Source organism: Anabrus simplex, chromosome 3 (assembly GCF_040414725.1).
Source record: "Anabrus simplex isolate iqAnaSimp1 chromosome 3, ASM4041472v1, whole genome shotgun sequence".
Lineage (NCBI taxonomy): Eukaryota > Metazoa > Arthropoda > Insecta > Orthoptera > Tettigoniidae > Anabrus > Anabrus simplex.
Window position 1 is genome coordinate 361,785,280 of NC_090267.1, and position 14,742 is coordinate 361,800,021.

At 40.9% G+C, this 14,742-nt stretch overlaps 1 protein-coding gene across 4 annotated transcripts in view; it reads right to left on the reverse strand.

Annotated features, from left to right (window-relative positions):
* Positions 1-14,742, reverse strand: part of LOC136866378 (UPF0547 protein C16orf87 homolog) — a 105,533-nt gene that overhangs the window by 17,003 nt on the left and 73,788 nt on the right. For 3 of the 4 annotated variants that reach the window (XM_067143277.2, XM_067143274.2, XM_067143276.2), the window contains one exon: positions 12,871-13,053. In XM_067143277.2, the coding sequence (XP_066999378.1) occupies positions 12,871-13,053 (183 nt within the window). Of the gene's footprint in view, positions 1-3,728; positions 6,607-12,870; positions 13,054-14,742 lie in introns of those variants that run through there. The other variant, XR_011017935.1, reaches the window with a different exon arrangement.

Sequence of the window (14,742 nt, forward strand, 5' to 3'; positions counted from 1 at the left end):
AATGAGTTATTTCCCATTATTATGTGACGTTAAGGTGTGGGATATAAAGTACACCACGCACCTGGTTATGTACAATTTTTACACGTGCCTGTAGGAGGGTAAAGATATTACAGAAGACAAAGAAAAATAGATATCGGAACCTGTACATCCTCAGCACAAGAAATCTAGAAGAAGAAAACAAAACTTGCTTAACAAGACTCAATTCATTGCCCGATGACAACCTGGTAAATCTCAAAAATGGTATTATAAACTCTCGGAAAATCAGTGAGATATTAAGAGACCTGGAATTTAAGAAGTGGTGCGATCTCCCTCACAAAGCTAAAGGAGTCATCCTTTTAAAAGAACATCCAGCTTCCAATAAATGGGTCAGCCACCATGAAGGATTATCACACACAGAATGGAGAGACACCCTTAAGATGACAGGGAATGTAGCAGCAGTTCGTGCTGTGCCCGGTAGGACCATGGACAGTAACCATTGTAAGGCGATGCGTCAGCGAGAGTGAAACACTTGCACACATCTTTGCCAGCACGGTGAAACTCTTGTGCATTGCTAGGCATCATCAAATAAGGACCACTATCACCCAGGCCCTCAGAAGAATCGGATTCCCTGTCCATGAAGAGATCCATGGTTGGCAGAGAATGGAAGCACTCGAAGGATCAATATGATTGCCTACAAAGTCAACAATGTAGGATATATAATTGATCCAACCGTCTGCTTCGAATCCTCTGTGAGTCAACCTGACTATGTCGATCGTGAGAAGAAGGGAATATACGAGCCCACAGTTCCGTTCTACAAGGAAGCATACAACATAAAAAGGATCAAAGTCATAGGCTTGCTAATCGGGAGTAGGGGCATGATACCTCGAAAATTCGTTGAGTTCTGCAGGACAGTCCACCTGCCAACATCTTTGATTATTGATATTGCACTTTCTGCCTTGAAATTGTCCATAAGTATTTTAAGAAACCATCTTCGGTGATTTTCTTTAACATTCAATAAACTTTTATTTATTTTCTCCCTTACACAATATTAGTTGTTTTTACTTTGTCTTTTAGGTAACCTCTAAAATGTGAAAGTGTTACTATGTAACAGATATATAATAAAGAAATAATGATACATAGTGAAAGATGGTCTGAACATACACAACAAATGAATAAAGAAAGTAGTACAAATGAAATGAAAGGGATGCCATAATGCCCAGATTATGACAGATGACTTAGTTAAGAACAGTAGCTTATAAATCAACATATAAAATGGAGAGGAACCATATCTGTTCAGAGTAGGCTCCATATGAACAAGAGGTTGAGAACCATATCTGTTCAAAGTAGGATTTACCTAGACACGAGGAAGTGAAGACTGCTGGCTTGAAATGTTCTTTTTGGTCACTTGTGCTGTGATACAAAGTATAAGAAGTTGTTACAATAATAAAAACCACCTTTCCAATACATAGTAATCCTTTATATTTAGGATAAAACCATTAACGGATGGTATTCAAATCAGGACATGTTTCGCTCATGCTTTGTGAGCATCATCAGCCAAAATAACCTAATTCAAGGTAGGTAGCTTATAGGCCAACATATGAAATGGAGAGGAACCATATCTGTTCAGAGTAGGCTCCATATGAACAAGAGGTAAAGAACCATATCTGTTCAAAGTAGGATTTATCTGGACACAAGGAAGTGAAGACTGCTGGATATTTACAACTTGCAACGATGCAGAGTATGGTGTAACACACCTGCAAATCAACAAATTTTGAGTGTCGATACTGAAGCAAATCTGGAATTGAGTACACTCCTGTCTAAAGAACATTTAAACTGTTTGTATTTTAAATACAGTTGAACCTGGTTACATTTTCCTTCTGTTACTGTGATATATTCATTATAATAACAACCATATGGGGAAAAAAAAAAAGTGAACTCATTTTCTCATATTTCTTGAGGTGGTTCAGCTCTTTTCAGGCACATCTCCAATGGATGTGAGCTGCTAGCACCTTTTTAACTACATACCAGCCTTCCCACTCATATTAAATCTCTGGCAGTACCGAGAATCAAACTCAGGCCTCCGAGGTTGACAACTAATAGCTCTAAATGTTATACTGAGGTGAACACAGTATAGGGAGTAAACTGGAAAAAAGAAATACCATTTTTAAGTATGAAAGAACATGTATTTACACCAAGAATTTTAGGTATATTGTTCAAAATGTCCAACTTTTCTCTGTTTTGAAAATAGAACTTAAATCGTCCTGGTCATCAATTACAACAAACACACTGTTCTTCGGAAAACTGGTTACAGTAATGTTCAAGGCTCCTTTCAGGCTTTGAGTATAGGATGTTTCTTCTTGGAGACTTTTTCCTCAAGCACTGACCATAATTTGTAATAAAAGGGATTGACATCTAGTCTCCCAAGTGGCCAAATAGCAATGGAAATGAAATCAGGAACACTTGCTTGCAATAATTTTTCAGTGTTCTTGGCTTTGTGTGCTGGAACAGAGTCTTGTTGAAAACTACAATTCTGCCCCATGAACAAAGTTTGATTAAGATTTACAAAAGAACATAGCACAGTGTTGTGGTACACCTTAGCAGATGTTTTGGAACTTTCTAGTGAATGTATGAAACACCATCATAAAAAAACTCCCCATGAAGCAACCAGATCCCGGATGAGGAGCTCTCTGGGTCTTTGAGTCAGTTGGCAAGTTGTGGCTACAATGGAGCATAGTCACGATCATTTTGATGATTAAAGTGCTCTTCAATTGTGAAAATTGCTCATCAGAAATGAACATTTTTCGATGACCATATTGCACACACCGCTTCAGTAGGGCTTGACATTTGACCAGCCTGTGCTTTTTCAGTTGACTTGTTAGGAAGTGCTTAGTGCTGCACTTGAGCTTGAGCTGCCCAAAAAAGGGCCTCACCTATGTGTACGATTGTCTGAAAGATGAACATTCTGTCAATGCAAAGCTTCTTAAGGATATCAAAGATGTCTGAAGGGTGTCTTCATACCCTGTGCAGCACGATTACCATGACATTATAAGCTTCTTAAGGATATCAAAGATGTCTGAAGGGTGTCTTCATACCTTGTGCAGCACGATTACCATGACATTATTTTCATAATGACCCTATTCCATGGTTACGAGACACTGGATGCATCATATGATCACTTTGGACATTAATGCAGACTGTTTATGGAAGAGGTTTTGCTATATACTACCAGATGGTGAAATGTGGCCGGTAGTTTCTAACAATACCTATGGCTAAGCTAGATACATGTTAAAAAATTCATAACATTGTTTTACTTCACTCCTTAACACATTTGTAATTATAGTTACAAAAAAATTGAATTCACTATAACAGCCACAAACTAAGCATAAGAACTCAATATTGTTAAAAGAGTTCACCAAATAGTGCAGTTTTAATTTTGCAACTACAGTACATGCATAACATGTTGATATGTCTTTAAAGAGTTCACTGCATGAGTGAGATTATAGTTTGTAACTATTTGATAATATTAATAAATATCATAATAAAATAACTGAATAAATAAAATTAATAAAATAATTTATCGAAAAGTCTGTAGTATGGGCGCCAGAGTTCACCAGAATGGATCCCTCGAATTTAGATAGAGCATGATAATTCTTTATATCTTAGGGCGTGTATATAATGCTGCGTACTGGTACATCTGTTTCAGGCCTTACCTAACCTTCTGAAAACGACTAAATAGGTACGAACTGCACCTAGGTTCATGATGATAGCAAACACTCGTAATCGAGTAGGTTTGTCTTCCAGGTAGGATGTCTCTTCATCTATGTGTTCGGAGGTGACTATACAGTCCAATGCGGGAGTTACACAATTTGCCACAGTGATGACAGGTAGTCCCAGGTGGAGCAGTCATGTTATTTCTATGTCTTCTCAGCACTTCTTTTTTCTTTCCTACGTTGCCTCTTGTCATTCGCTGTACGTCGGCGGTTTTCTTCAAAAGACAGTGTGCCGTAGTGGACTAGTGATCTCCAGGACGAACGGTCAAGCGCTAAGCTCTCCCAGTTATCAACATCAATGTTACATCTCTTCAAGTTAGCCTTGATTACATCTTTAAATCGCTTCCTCTGACCGCCTACACAGCGTTTACCTACTGATAGCTCAGAGTAAAACACTTGTTTGGGAATGTGATTATTGGGCATGCGAACTACGAGGCCTGTCCATCGTAGCTGGCGTCTTAAAACCATCAATTCTATACTGGTGGTGTGTGCCTCTTCAAGAACGCTGATATTTGTGCGCCTGTCTTGCCAAGTTATTTGCAGTATTCTCCTCAAGCAACGTTGATGATACTGTTCCAGCTTCTTAAGGTGTCGACTGTAGCATGTCCAGGATTCAGATCCGTAGAGTAAGGTTGGAACTACAACAGAATTGTACACAAGAATCTTTGTTGTGATATTGACATCATGATTGTCAAAAACTCTAGATCGTAACTTAGCAAAGGATGCTCCTGCACGGTTAATTCTGTGTTGGATTTCTGAATCTATATTTGCGCTTGATGAGAGGGTGCTGCCAAGGTATGGGAAGGTGTTTACAACTTGGAGGCTCATTCCATCAATTCATTGATATCTCTTTGACCTTCCCCAGGGGCTAGTTGGTATAGGATCTGCGTTTTGCTGGTATTCAGTTTGAGTCCGATCTTGTTGTACGCAGCAGAGAAAGCATTCAGGATTCTCACAAGCTCTTCTTGTGTCTGAGCTACGACAGCATTATCATCAGCGTACTGTAACTCAACTAACGCTGCAGACGATGTCCGAGTTCCTGCCTTTAAACGGCTCAAATTAAAAAGTTTACCATCCATCCTGTAAGTTATATGAATTCCTGGAGGGAGATCATCTCTGACAAGTTGCATGACAGTGGCAACATACAAGGAAAACAAAGTGGGGGCTATCACACAGCCTTGCTTAACACCGGTATTGATATGGAATGGCTCTCCAACAGAGCCGTTGCCAATGACAGCTGCCATCATATCAGTGTAGAGCAATTTCAAGATGGCAATAAATTTCTGCGGAAAGCCATATAGAGCTAAAATTTTCCACAAAGCTTCTCGGTTCACAGAGTCAAATGCCTTAGTAAGATCAATAAAGGCAATATATAGAGGTCTATTTTGTTCTCTACATTTTTCCTGGAGTTGATGAGCTGTGAATATCATATCTGTGGCCTGAAGCCACAATGACTCTCTGGAAGTATTTTCTCCACCAGGGGTACAATACGATTTGCCAAAATTCGAGCAATAAGCTTTCCCAGGCACGACAGTAAGGATATTCCCCGATAGTTACTGCAGTTTGTTCGATCCCCTTTCTTAAATATGGGAACTACCAGACTGTCTCTGAAATCAGGAGGCATTTCTTCTGTGCTCCAAATTTTGACTATCAGTTCATGTATGTGTCTTACTAGTTCCTCACCACCATCTTTGAGAGCTTCCACTGGTATACCATCAGGACCAGAGGCTTTGTGACGCTTTGCTTGATTGACAGCATGCTTAACTTCATCTAGTGTTGGTGGGGAGCCAAGTTCATCATTGATGGGAGCTTGTTTTAATATATCATACACCTGTTCATCAATAATCGAATCCTGGTTCAAGAGGTCTTCAAAATGCTCTTTCCACCTATTCATGACGGAGTGCTGATCTTTTAAAAGTATACTCTTATCGCTGGACCAAAGAGGATTCCTCCCAAAGGTGCTGGGACCATAAACGGCTTTTGTCGCTTGGAAGAACTGTCGTGAATCTTTATCTGCTAGATATTCCAACTCTTTTGCCTTTGCTGTCCACCATGCATTCTTGAGCTCACAGGTTTTTCTTTGGACATTTGCTTTGGCAATATTTACGGCTTGTTTCTTAGAGTGTGAGTTCATGTCCCTTCGCCATGCTTGCAAGGCTTTTCTCTTCTCTGAGATCAATGCTTCAATTTCTTCATCATTTTCATCAAACCAGTCCTGATGTTTTCTGGTCTTATATCCTACTGTTTCTTTGCAAGCATCTTGAATAGTGGTCTTCAGACTCTCCCAGTGTTGCGTTACATCAGGTTGATATTCCTTCGGCAAAGTCCGATGAAGGAGCTCTCTGTATTTTGAAGTAATTTCTGCATTGCCAAACTTCTCGGTGTCAAAAGTATGTCTGAAGCTCTTCCGTTGTTTCCTCCTCTGGGTGGACAGTGACAAATGCATCACTGATCTAATAAGTCGATGATCTGTCCAACAGTCATCAGCTCCCGTCATTGCTTTGGTGATGAGAACATCGCGTAGATCTTGCTTGCGGACAATCACATAGTCAATGAGGTGCCAATGTTTCGATCTAGGATGCTGCCATGTTGTTTTGAAGCGATCCCTTTGGTGAAAGATGGTGCTGGTGATTATCAACCCATGCTCAGCACATTTTGAGAGGAGTCTAATACCATTGGAGTTTTCACTGCCAACTCCCTCCTTGCCAATGACACCATTCCATACTTTATGGTCCTTTCCCACTCTGGCATTAAAATCTACCAAGCAAGATGATTTTATCTAGTCGATTGATGTTTGATAGGATGTCATCCAGATCTGAATAGAATGTTTCTTTGATGTCATCATCAGAGTCTAATGTGGGAGCATATGCGCAAATTACTGTGGCATGCTGGTCGCCATTTAATCGAAGTCTTAATGTCATGATGCGTTCATTACGTCCAGTTGGAAGCTCCTGCAGGTCTCTGAGAAGCTTATTCTTGATAGCAAAGCCTACTCCATGTGTTCGGTGTTCACTGGTAGGTTTACCCTTCCAGAAGAAAGTGTATCCTGCTCCGTTTTCATTCAACTGACCTTCTTCAGCAAGACGGGTCTCCTGGAGTGCTGCTATGTCGATATTGTATCTTCATAACTCTCTACCCACAAGGGCTGTTCTCCTTTCGGGTCTCTCATTTGAAGGGTCATCATTAAGTGTTCTTACGTTCCATGTAGCAAAATATAATTTCTTTCTTGTTCGACCGCATTGAGATGATACCATTGGACGCGGCTATCCAATCGGTACTAGAAGTGGCTGACTATGTTTAGGGCACCTTTTCTAGCCTTCCCCATGTGAGGTGAGCAGAGTGGACCCTAAATAGGACTGCTCAGTCGTAGATGCAGCAACCGAATTGCTCGACAGCCACAATCCTAAGCAAGACGACCGATCACACATCTACCGCCTACGTGCCAAGTTATCACTAGAGGCTTCCAGACATCACAATCCTGCCCCCGTCGCAACTTCCTGATTGCCGCAGGACTTTTGGAAGAGTCAATCTGTTGTTGGAAGACTGCTGTGCGTGAGATTCCTTTAGAGTGAGAGTGTTGGTGCACTTCAACAAATGCACTGTACTTGATGACTTAAGAACTGTTTTCAATGGCAAGCCGATGCAAGACGATTGAAGGGTTCCTAGTCACTGCAGCCTTCGTCCGCCATTCCAGCCGAGGAGGGACTTCCTGTCCTTACGCCTGGTCCGCCGTTGAGGACTTTCTATGCCGTTGACCAAATATGGTTCATCCGCCTTTAGGGGAAGTTTTCCACCCCAAGGGCAAGAGAGTGCCCTGAACTTGATGAATTTATGTGTCATTTCCTACACAAAGGCTTCATCAAACCTACTAAGGGAGAGCTCATCTGCCCGTAGCCGTTGGTTCTCCCCTAGTTTGCCAGGTTTGGTACTGGCCGCCTGACCCTTGGCCAGACAGTCGCAGGTAGTACCGTCTACTGTCACATACGGTAGCAGGGTGACCCTGACCTGACACCAATAGCTCATCAATAACTCCACTGATTCTAAAATATCTAACTATATTCTCAATAAAATCCGTGCATGAGCACCTCATCAACACGCCAAAATACACTTATAATACACAAACAAAAGATTGCTGGAAGACTCCATATTTACAACAACAATGAAAACAGTGGGAAAACGAAAGCGAGAACTAAGCCACCATTTGTAGTTAGTTCGTTGAACAATGTACATATATGTATATAAGAACCCTTCACTGTCTCTGTATCAACACGACTTGCCGATTCTCATAATCAGCACTTATAAAATCACACAGATTCTGTACCTCGTAATACTGTGTTCACAGACTTTAACACTTGTTGTCCAGATATATACATTTGAGCAACACACGCTTGTCGTTCCTGAGCATAAATTATGGAAAGTCTGAGATATAGCACCTCCCAGCTTTCAGCAACATGTAATACCAGGCCACCACAAAATGATAAAATACTAAGTTGTATGTCAGTCACTTCTCACAAACATAAAAATACTACGTTCCACAAACAAGACTATGTTCCACAAACTTTTGAAGTCCAGTCCAGTATACTGCAGCAGTGTCACTCCAGTACCGTATATCCAGTTTCACTCCCGTATTGTGTGTCAGCACTACTTCATTCCTGTGCCGTGTGTCCGCACTACTTCCTTCTCGTACAGTGTGTCTGGTTCCCGCCGTTTGATCAACCTTTATAGACATCAGCATTCCCCTTCCTCTCACGTGATACGTCTGGATTGATTCTCGCCAGCCAATCATGGTAGATCCTCTTGTAAATACCACGCCGTGAACTCCTTCTTGGTCCCAAGACACAAACAAACTCTCTGGGGTGTTTCACATGACTCATAGAACTTTCCTAGTACAACAACAAGCTCATCTCATCAGACTGGGATATATATATACATGACTCATGCAAAGTTTCCAAGTTCTAATACAGCAATGTTTTCCCAGCCGTAATGTCAAAACAAATTACTCATACTACATATATGGAGACATCCCAGCTTACAAATATTAATGACAAAATATACAACTAAAATACAGATAATAATAATAATAATAATAATAATAATAATAATAATAATAATAATAATAATAATAAATCGAATACTGACAATAATATCTCTCACTTCTACATATAGTGCGAGGGTGTGGTATATGTACTATTACAAGTTTTGCAACCACAGACTGTGTACAGAGGATCGGTCAACTTGCTGTGTTAGTAGCTTGTATGCTTACCGCAGAGGTAAGAGTATCTAAACCCAAACATCTATATAAAACAAGAGTTTTTCCTGTGCATTGCTCAGAACTGAAAGAGAATGGTATTTCTGCATCGGCTGTGTCCACAGTAACAAGCAAATGCATTTTTTTTTTAAATTTTCCGTTATTTCTACCTATTTGTCTGTCTGTATGTACATCACAAGAAAACGGCTGAAGCGAATTTAAAAAAAATCGGTATCTAAAATTGCTACAATCTAGGCCGTAAATAATTTTGTTCACGCTGAGTGAAATGGTAGTTTAGGGGAAGGCCTAAAATTTAATTCTCAAATATTTATGTTATTAGTAGTTCTACTGATAAAATACTACATAACTAAAGTTATATAGTATTACATTTCCGAACATTTATGTCTTACACATTCTTATTGTACCGGCTATGATAACAGAGATATTCATGAATTTTAATTTTTGTTGCCAAGTCCATATAAACACCAAGCCATGAGAAAAGGGGTAAACAGAATTTAATGAAAATCAGAAGGTACTACAATCTACGCTATAAATAATTTTATTCACCCTGGTTGAAATGGTAGTTTAGGGGAAGGCGCCTAAAATTAATTTTTAATTACTAATGTTATTGGTCCTATCGAAAAATACTACATAACAAAAGTTATAAATTCTCCTTCCACCTCATCCACCTCTTCTTCTTCTTCTTCTTCTTCAGGCAGATCGAAGAACAATAGAGAAAAAACACAGGAGGATCTTAAAATTCTCCTTCCTCTTCTTCTTCTTCTTCTTTGTTAACAACCTCTTCTTTGTCTTCTCTTTTTCTTCTTAAGGAAGACTGGAGAACAAGAAGAGGAAACATACCTTAGGGTCTTAAAATTGTCCTTCCTCCATAGAAAATACAATTTCCGATCATCCTCTATTTAACACTAATCAGAGAGAAAAAAATGGAAGGGGTCTGACACTTCAAAGAACGAAGGTATCGACCAAAGAAAGACAAGGGCTACGAAGGACGTGAAAATGAAGGACTCTCTAGGCCTCCATACATAATACTGTCAGAGTCAGAAAAGAACAAGCGTTGACCAAGGGAGGTCAGATAGGATAGATGAAAGTGAGAAACCTGGCACAAGTAAGTGGGAGCAATGCCAAGACTCATGGTGGTGGTGGTGATTATTGTTTTAAGAGGAAGTACAACTAGGCAACCATCTCATGAACAAGGGAAACTGAGAAGATGTTTATAAAATTGAAAAACACCGTAAAGGAACGATCGCTTGAATAATAAGACAAGAGGGTGTCATGAAAGAAAGGAGGACTGATTTTCAATTAGATGCCCTAATATTACACAGTCGGATGGAAACTAAATATGAAGACCTACAATATAGAAAGTTCATAAAATTGATCAACAATAACATTACATTGATCATAGTTTGTTGTGATGTGCTTTGTTTCTTCTGCTGCCAATCATCTCCGATAGATGGGATTACTGCTGCATACCGAGTATAACAGCCTGCCTGAATATTGGCGGGAAGTAGCTGGAGAGTTAGAGCTCCCTCTTCTTTAGCATGAAATTCCTCTGGTTCATAAATTTTCTGATACTACTGGTACATAAACACACTGGTTCATCATAGCATTCCAGTTATTCAATCCCTTCTCTGAGGCACTGATTGGAATGAACAGCATGCAGACTTAACGGAATAATGGCAGAAGAGTGTTCACAGCTGTCTGTAGCCTGGTCATTCCAGCTCTGGAACTTCGGACTACTCGTTAAAAGTGAGAAAATGTGCGCCTTTTCATTTGATCGAGTATTTCATATGAAAGTATTGCTTTTAATTGCAGATTCCTTCCGATGTCATTGTAATGACCAATGTTGACTTCAGTTGGGAAAACCACAAAGACAGTCTTTTTGAGAATTCCATAGTAAAGCACGGGTACATCAGCTAGTCTACAATAATAAAAGGAAGTGTTTATCTGTTTGTCTGCCTGTGCGCAATGCCCAGCAAAATCTACAGCACGCAGAGATCTGAAATTTTGAACATAGGTAGATGGAAGTGGGTCCCAATGCACCTCGAAGCCGGAATTTTCATTTTCGCTTTCATTGGTGAGTTATGAACGAAAAACCATCGGAAAATGTGTATCGGGATATGATAATCCAATGTGCTGTTACCAAGATTATATGCATAGAGTCACTGTCGCTAAGCAATGTACATAAGGTAGGTAGAGAACACAATTCAAGGAGCCATTTTATGTCCATGGCGTAGGAAGCCGTTTTTGGTCTTATATGGTGTGAGGGCATATGACGCTGTTAATGGTAAATTGTCCGTCAGACGGGGACATAAAGTCTTGAACTATTCGAGAGGAGTGGGCTATGTGCTGGCGCCAGGTTTCATTCTCTTCATTCTTACTATCATATATCATGTCATTCATTTCATCTCATTAATTCATCTGGTTAGGTTGACGTCATGAAAGATATCCGGTCGTAAAAACTCGCTATGAAGATTCATCTCACTTCATACCCAAACAGCGTAGAGAAAGGGGACAAGGGTTGGACATGTATACATTTAGAGGAAATATATAGGACACAAGATAGATGATGAATAACCTCGAGTACTCTCGAACATCTTAGAGCGGACGATTGTGGCACCGATTATCCTTCTTAAGAATAAGAATCCTGCCCTCTGCAATGAACACGACTCTGAAACTGATGACTAATATTATTTGAACTTAATCCACTTCCTTCTGATTTACTGTAATTATGATGTCTTAAAAAGAAGGGAAATGTGGTCTGGCAGGAATCTCTCATGCTTTGAAAATGAAGAACAACCTAGCACCAAAAGGGATAGGAAAATATATTTCAAGTCCCTTCATGGAACTTCTTAGAGAAATCTTTGCTGTACAAAGAAGTCAGGCATTAGATGTTTTACTGATCATTTTTAAACTGTTGTAATTAGATTTATCATTGTAATATTAGACGCCACACACAAGTAGAATGCAAGCGCCCATCAGGTCCCTTGGCCCCTTCTAACCAAAGGCCATCACTGGCAACAAGGCAGTACCAGCTTTCATCGGAAAACAAAACGGACCTCCACTCCATTGTCCAGTGAGCTCTCGGTTGACACCACTGAAGTCGCAGATGGCGGTGGTTTGGGGTAAGTGGAATGCATGCCGCAGGACGTCTGGCTTAAAGCTGTCCTTCACGTAACCGATTTCGAACAGTTCATTGTGTCACTGTGGTGTCAAGTGCCACTCGAATTGCTGCTGCAGACGCAGTTTGCTGCGCCACAGCCAAACACTGACTACAGCGGTCCTCCCTCTCAGTGGTGCCATGGGGACGTCCGGAGCCCAGCCTTCTTGCGAGCTTACTTTCTCGTGACCACTGCTGCCAGCACACATGTACAGTGGAGACATTCCTGTCAAGTCATTTGCAATAGCGCAGAAGGAAAATCCACCTTCACGTAGCCCCTATTATATGGCTTTGTTCAACCGCAGTGAGCTGTTGATACTGGCCTCTTCATCATCGTAAAGGCATTCTTGACCCACTCATAGTCACTCCATCCAATCTCACAGGTAACTAACGCACTCGCACAGTACAGCCTGTATTTAAAGTAAATCTGATGTGCAATGTCGTGGGGCCGCTACTAGCGCCACACTAAGGCGAATTGCAGGAAATTTCAATCAATGTCATCTTTCAGATGTATAAACACGCCCACCAACGTTCATTAATCTAGCACAACCCCTTCTTGGTGTTTGGATATATTTTTCCTCCAGTGTATGAAGGTATATAAGGTTAACCAATTGTGTTGACCCCAATAAATAGAGAAAAAGGCTAGGAAAAAGGAGATAAGGTTAACCAATTGTGTATACATCAGTTTGAGATACCTTCTTCTGCTGCTTATCATATTCCAGAGCATCATAATAATTTGGCTTCTCCCTCTTAACACGTTCTGTCCTCCTTCGTTGCACTGCACCTTCATCACGCGACTCAGCTGCAAGCATCATTGCTCGTCTCTGTCCTGTTAGAAACGGATGCCCACAGCGGCACGCTTTGCAAGCTACAGGAACCTACAACAAGAAAAATAATAATTATCTCGCAGGTATTTACATGAGCAACACAAAAAAATGAAAAGTGCATTATGATCATATATTCAGTGTGAAACCAACTAGTACACTATCTATTATATGAAAGCAAGCTTCAGTTAGGAAGATAGTCTGAGTAGTCATGTATGAGGCTTAAGCTATCAGCAACATGTATATGTGTAACTAGTAGTAGTCTGATAATTTGTGCCATTCAGACATTGGTGGCGAATACATATTTTTATGAGGGCAAAGGGTTAGACTTCCAACCTCTGGAAGAAGCGAGAAATCATGCAAACAAGTTTCACATGCCAGTTAATTTGGTAACAATAATTTCATGTAGCTATTCCTAGCCTGATGCAGCCCTTGTATGGCAGACCCTCCAACGAGGGTGGGCAGCATTGGCCGTGTATGGGAATTGCGTGTCTTTGTAGAGGAGGACAGTGCTATGTGTGGTGTGCGAGTTGCACGGATGTTTGGGACAGTACAAACACCCAGTCCCCAAGCCAGGGAAAATAACCAATTAAGGTTAAAATCTCAGACCCGGCCAGGAATCAAATCCGGGGCCCTCTGACCTGAAGGCAACTACTCTAACCACTCAGCCAAGGAGCAGAACAGTTAATTTGGTAATCTTAAGACACAGATCTATAGTATTTCATGGGACCAAACCACAAAGATTTGACTTTTCATTCAAATAAAAATGTCCACCTATGTTGTATAGAATTCAAACTCAACTACCCCAAATAGTTAGAAACAATGTAACTAAGCTATTAATGATGCTATCAATGGTGATTCGTCCATTGGATGGAGATGTAAAGCTCTGAGCAGAACCCTAGGTGTTATTAGGCACAAGTAGGCTATGAGATATACTATGATAACAAGAAGGCACATGTTCGTGCACTGTCTTGCTGAAATATGGAGTCTGGGTTACGGCTACAGGTTGCAGGATGTCATTCACGTAGGTCAACCTGGTCACAGCGTCCTGGACATGCACCAACTGTGATTTGTTGTTGTACCCAATAGCACCCCACACCATAAGGCCTTGAGTTGGTGCTGTATGTCTTGTGCGAATGCAGTCAATGTGATGCCTCTCCCCCTGTCTGCGGCGAACCAAAATGCGGCCATCATTTTCAAACAAACAGAACCTGGTTTCGTCTGACAACACTGTCTGCTGCCATTCCTGTCCCTAGTGACATTGTTCCATGCACCATTCCAGTCTAGCATGTTTATGCGCATTAGTCAAAGGTAGGCAGAGAAGTGGACGACGCGCCAGTAACCCAGACCGTAATAAACGGCGATGGACTCTCACTCCTGATAGTGTATGATGTGTTACACTCTTTCACTGTTGCATCAGAGCCGAGGAGGACACAGATCTGTCCTGCAATGCCATTTGGATGAGGTGTTGATCTTCTCAGGGGGATGGCCTGGGTGGTGCGACCAGACCCATCTTTTTTTTTTCTACAGCCTTCTATGAACCATTCTGTACACACCTGTTGCACTGACGACACACTTCGTCCCACATGAGCAGCAATTTCCCAGATGGATGCATCATGTTCTCTCATGCCAAACTCAACTCATTAGATGGTATGGTTCTCGCATACGTCTGAAAGGCATCCTGCATGTCTGCTCAAGTTACACCGATCCATTACCTTTGGTTTATAGCAATGAGAGCCGCAG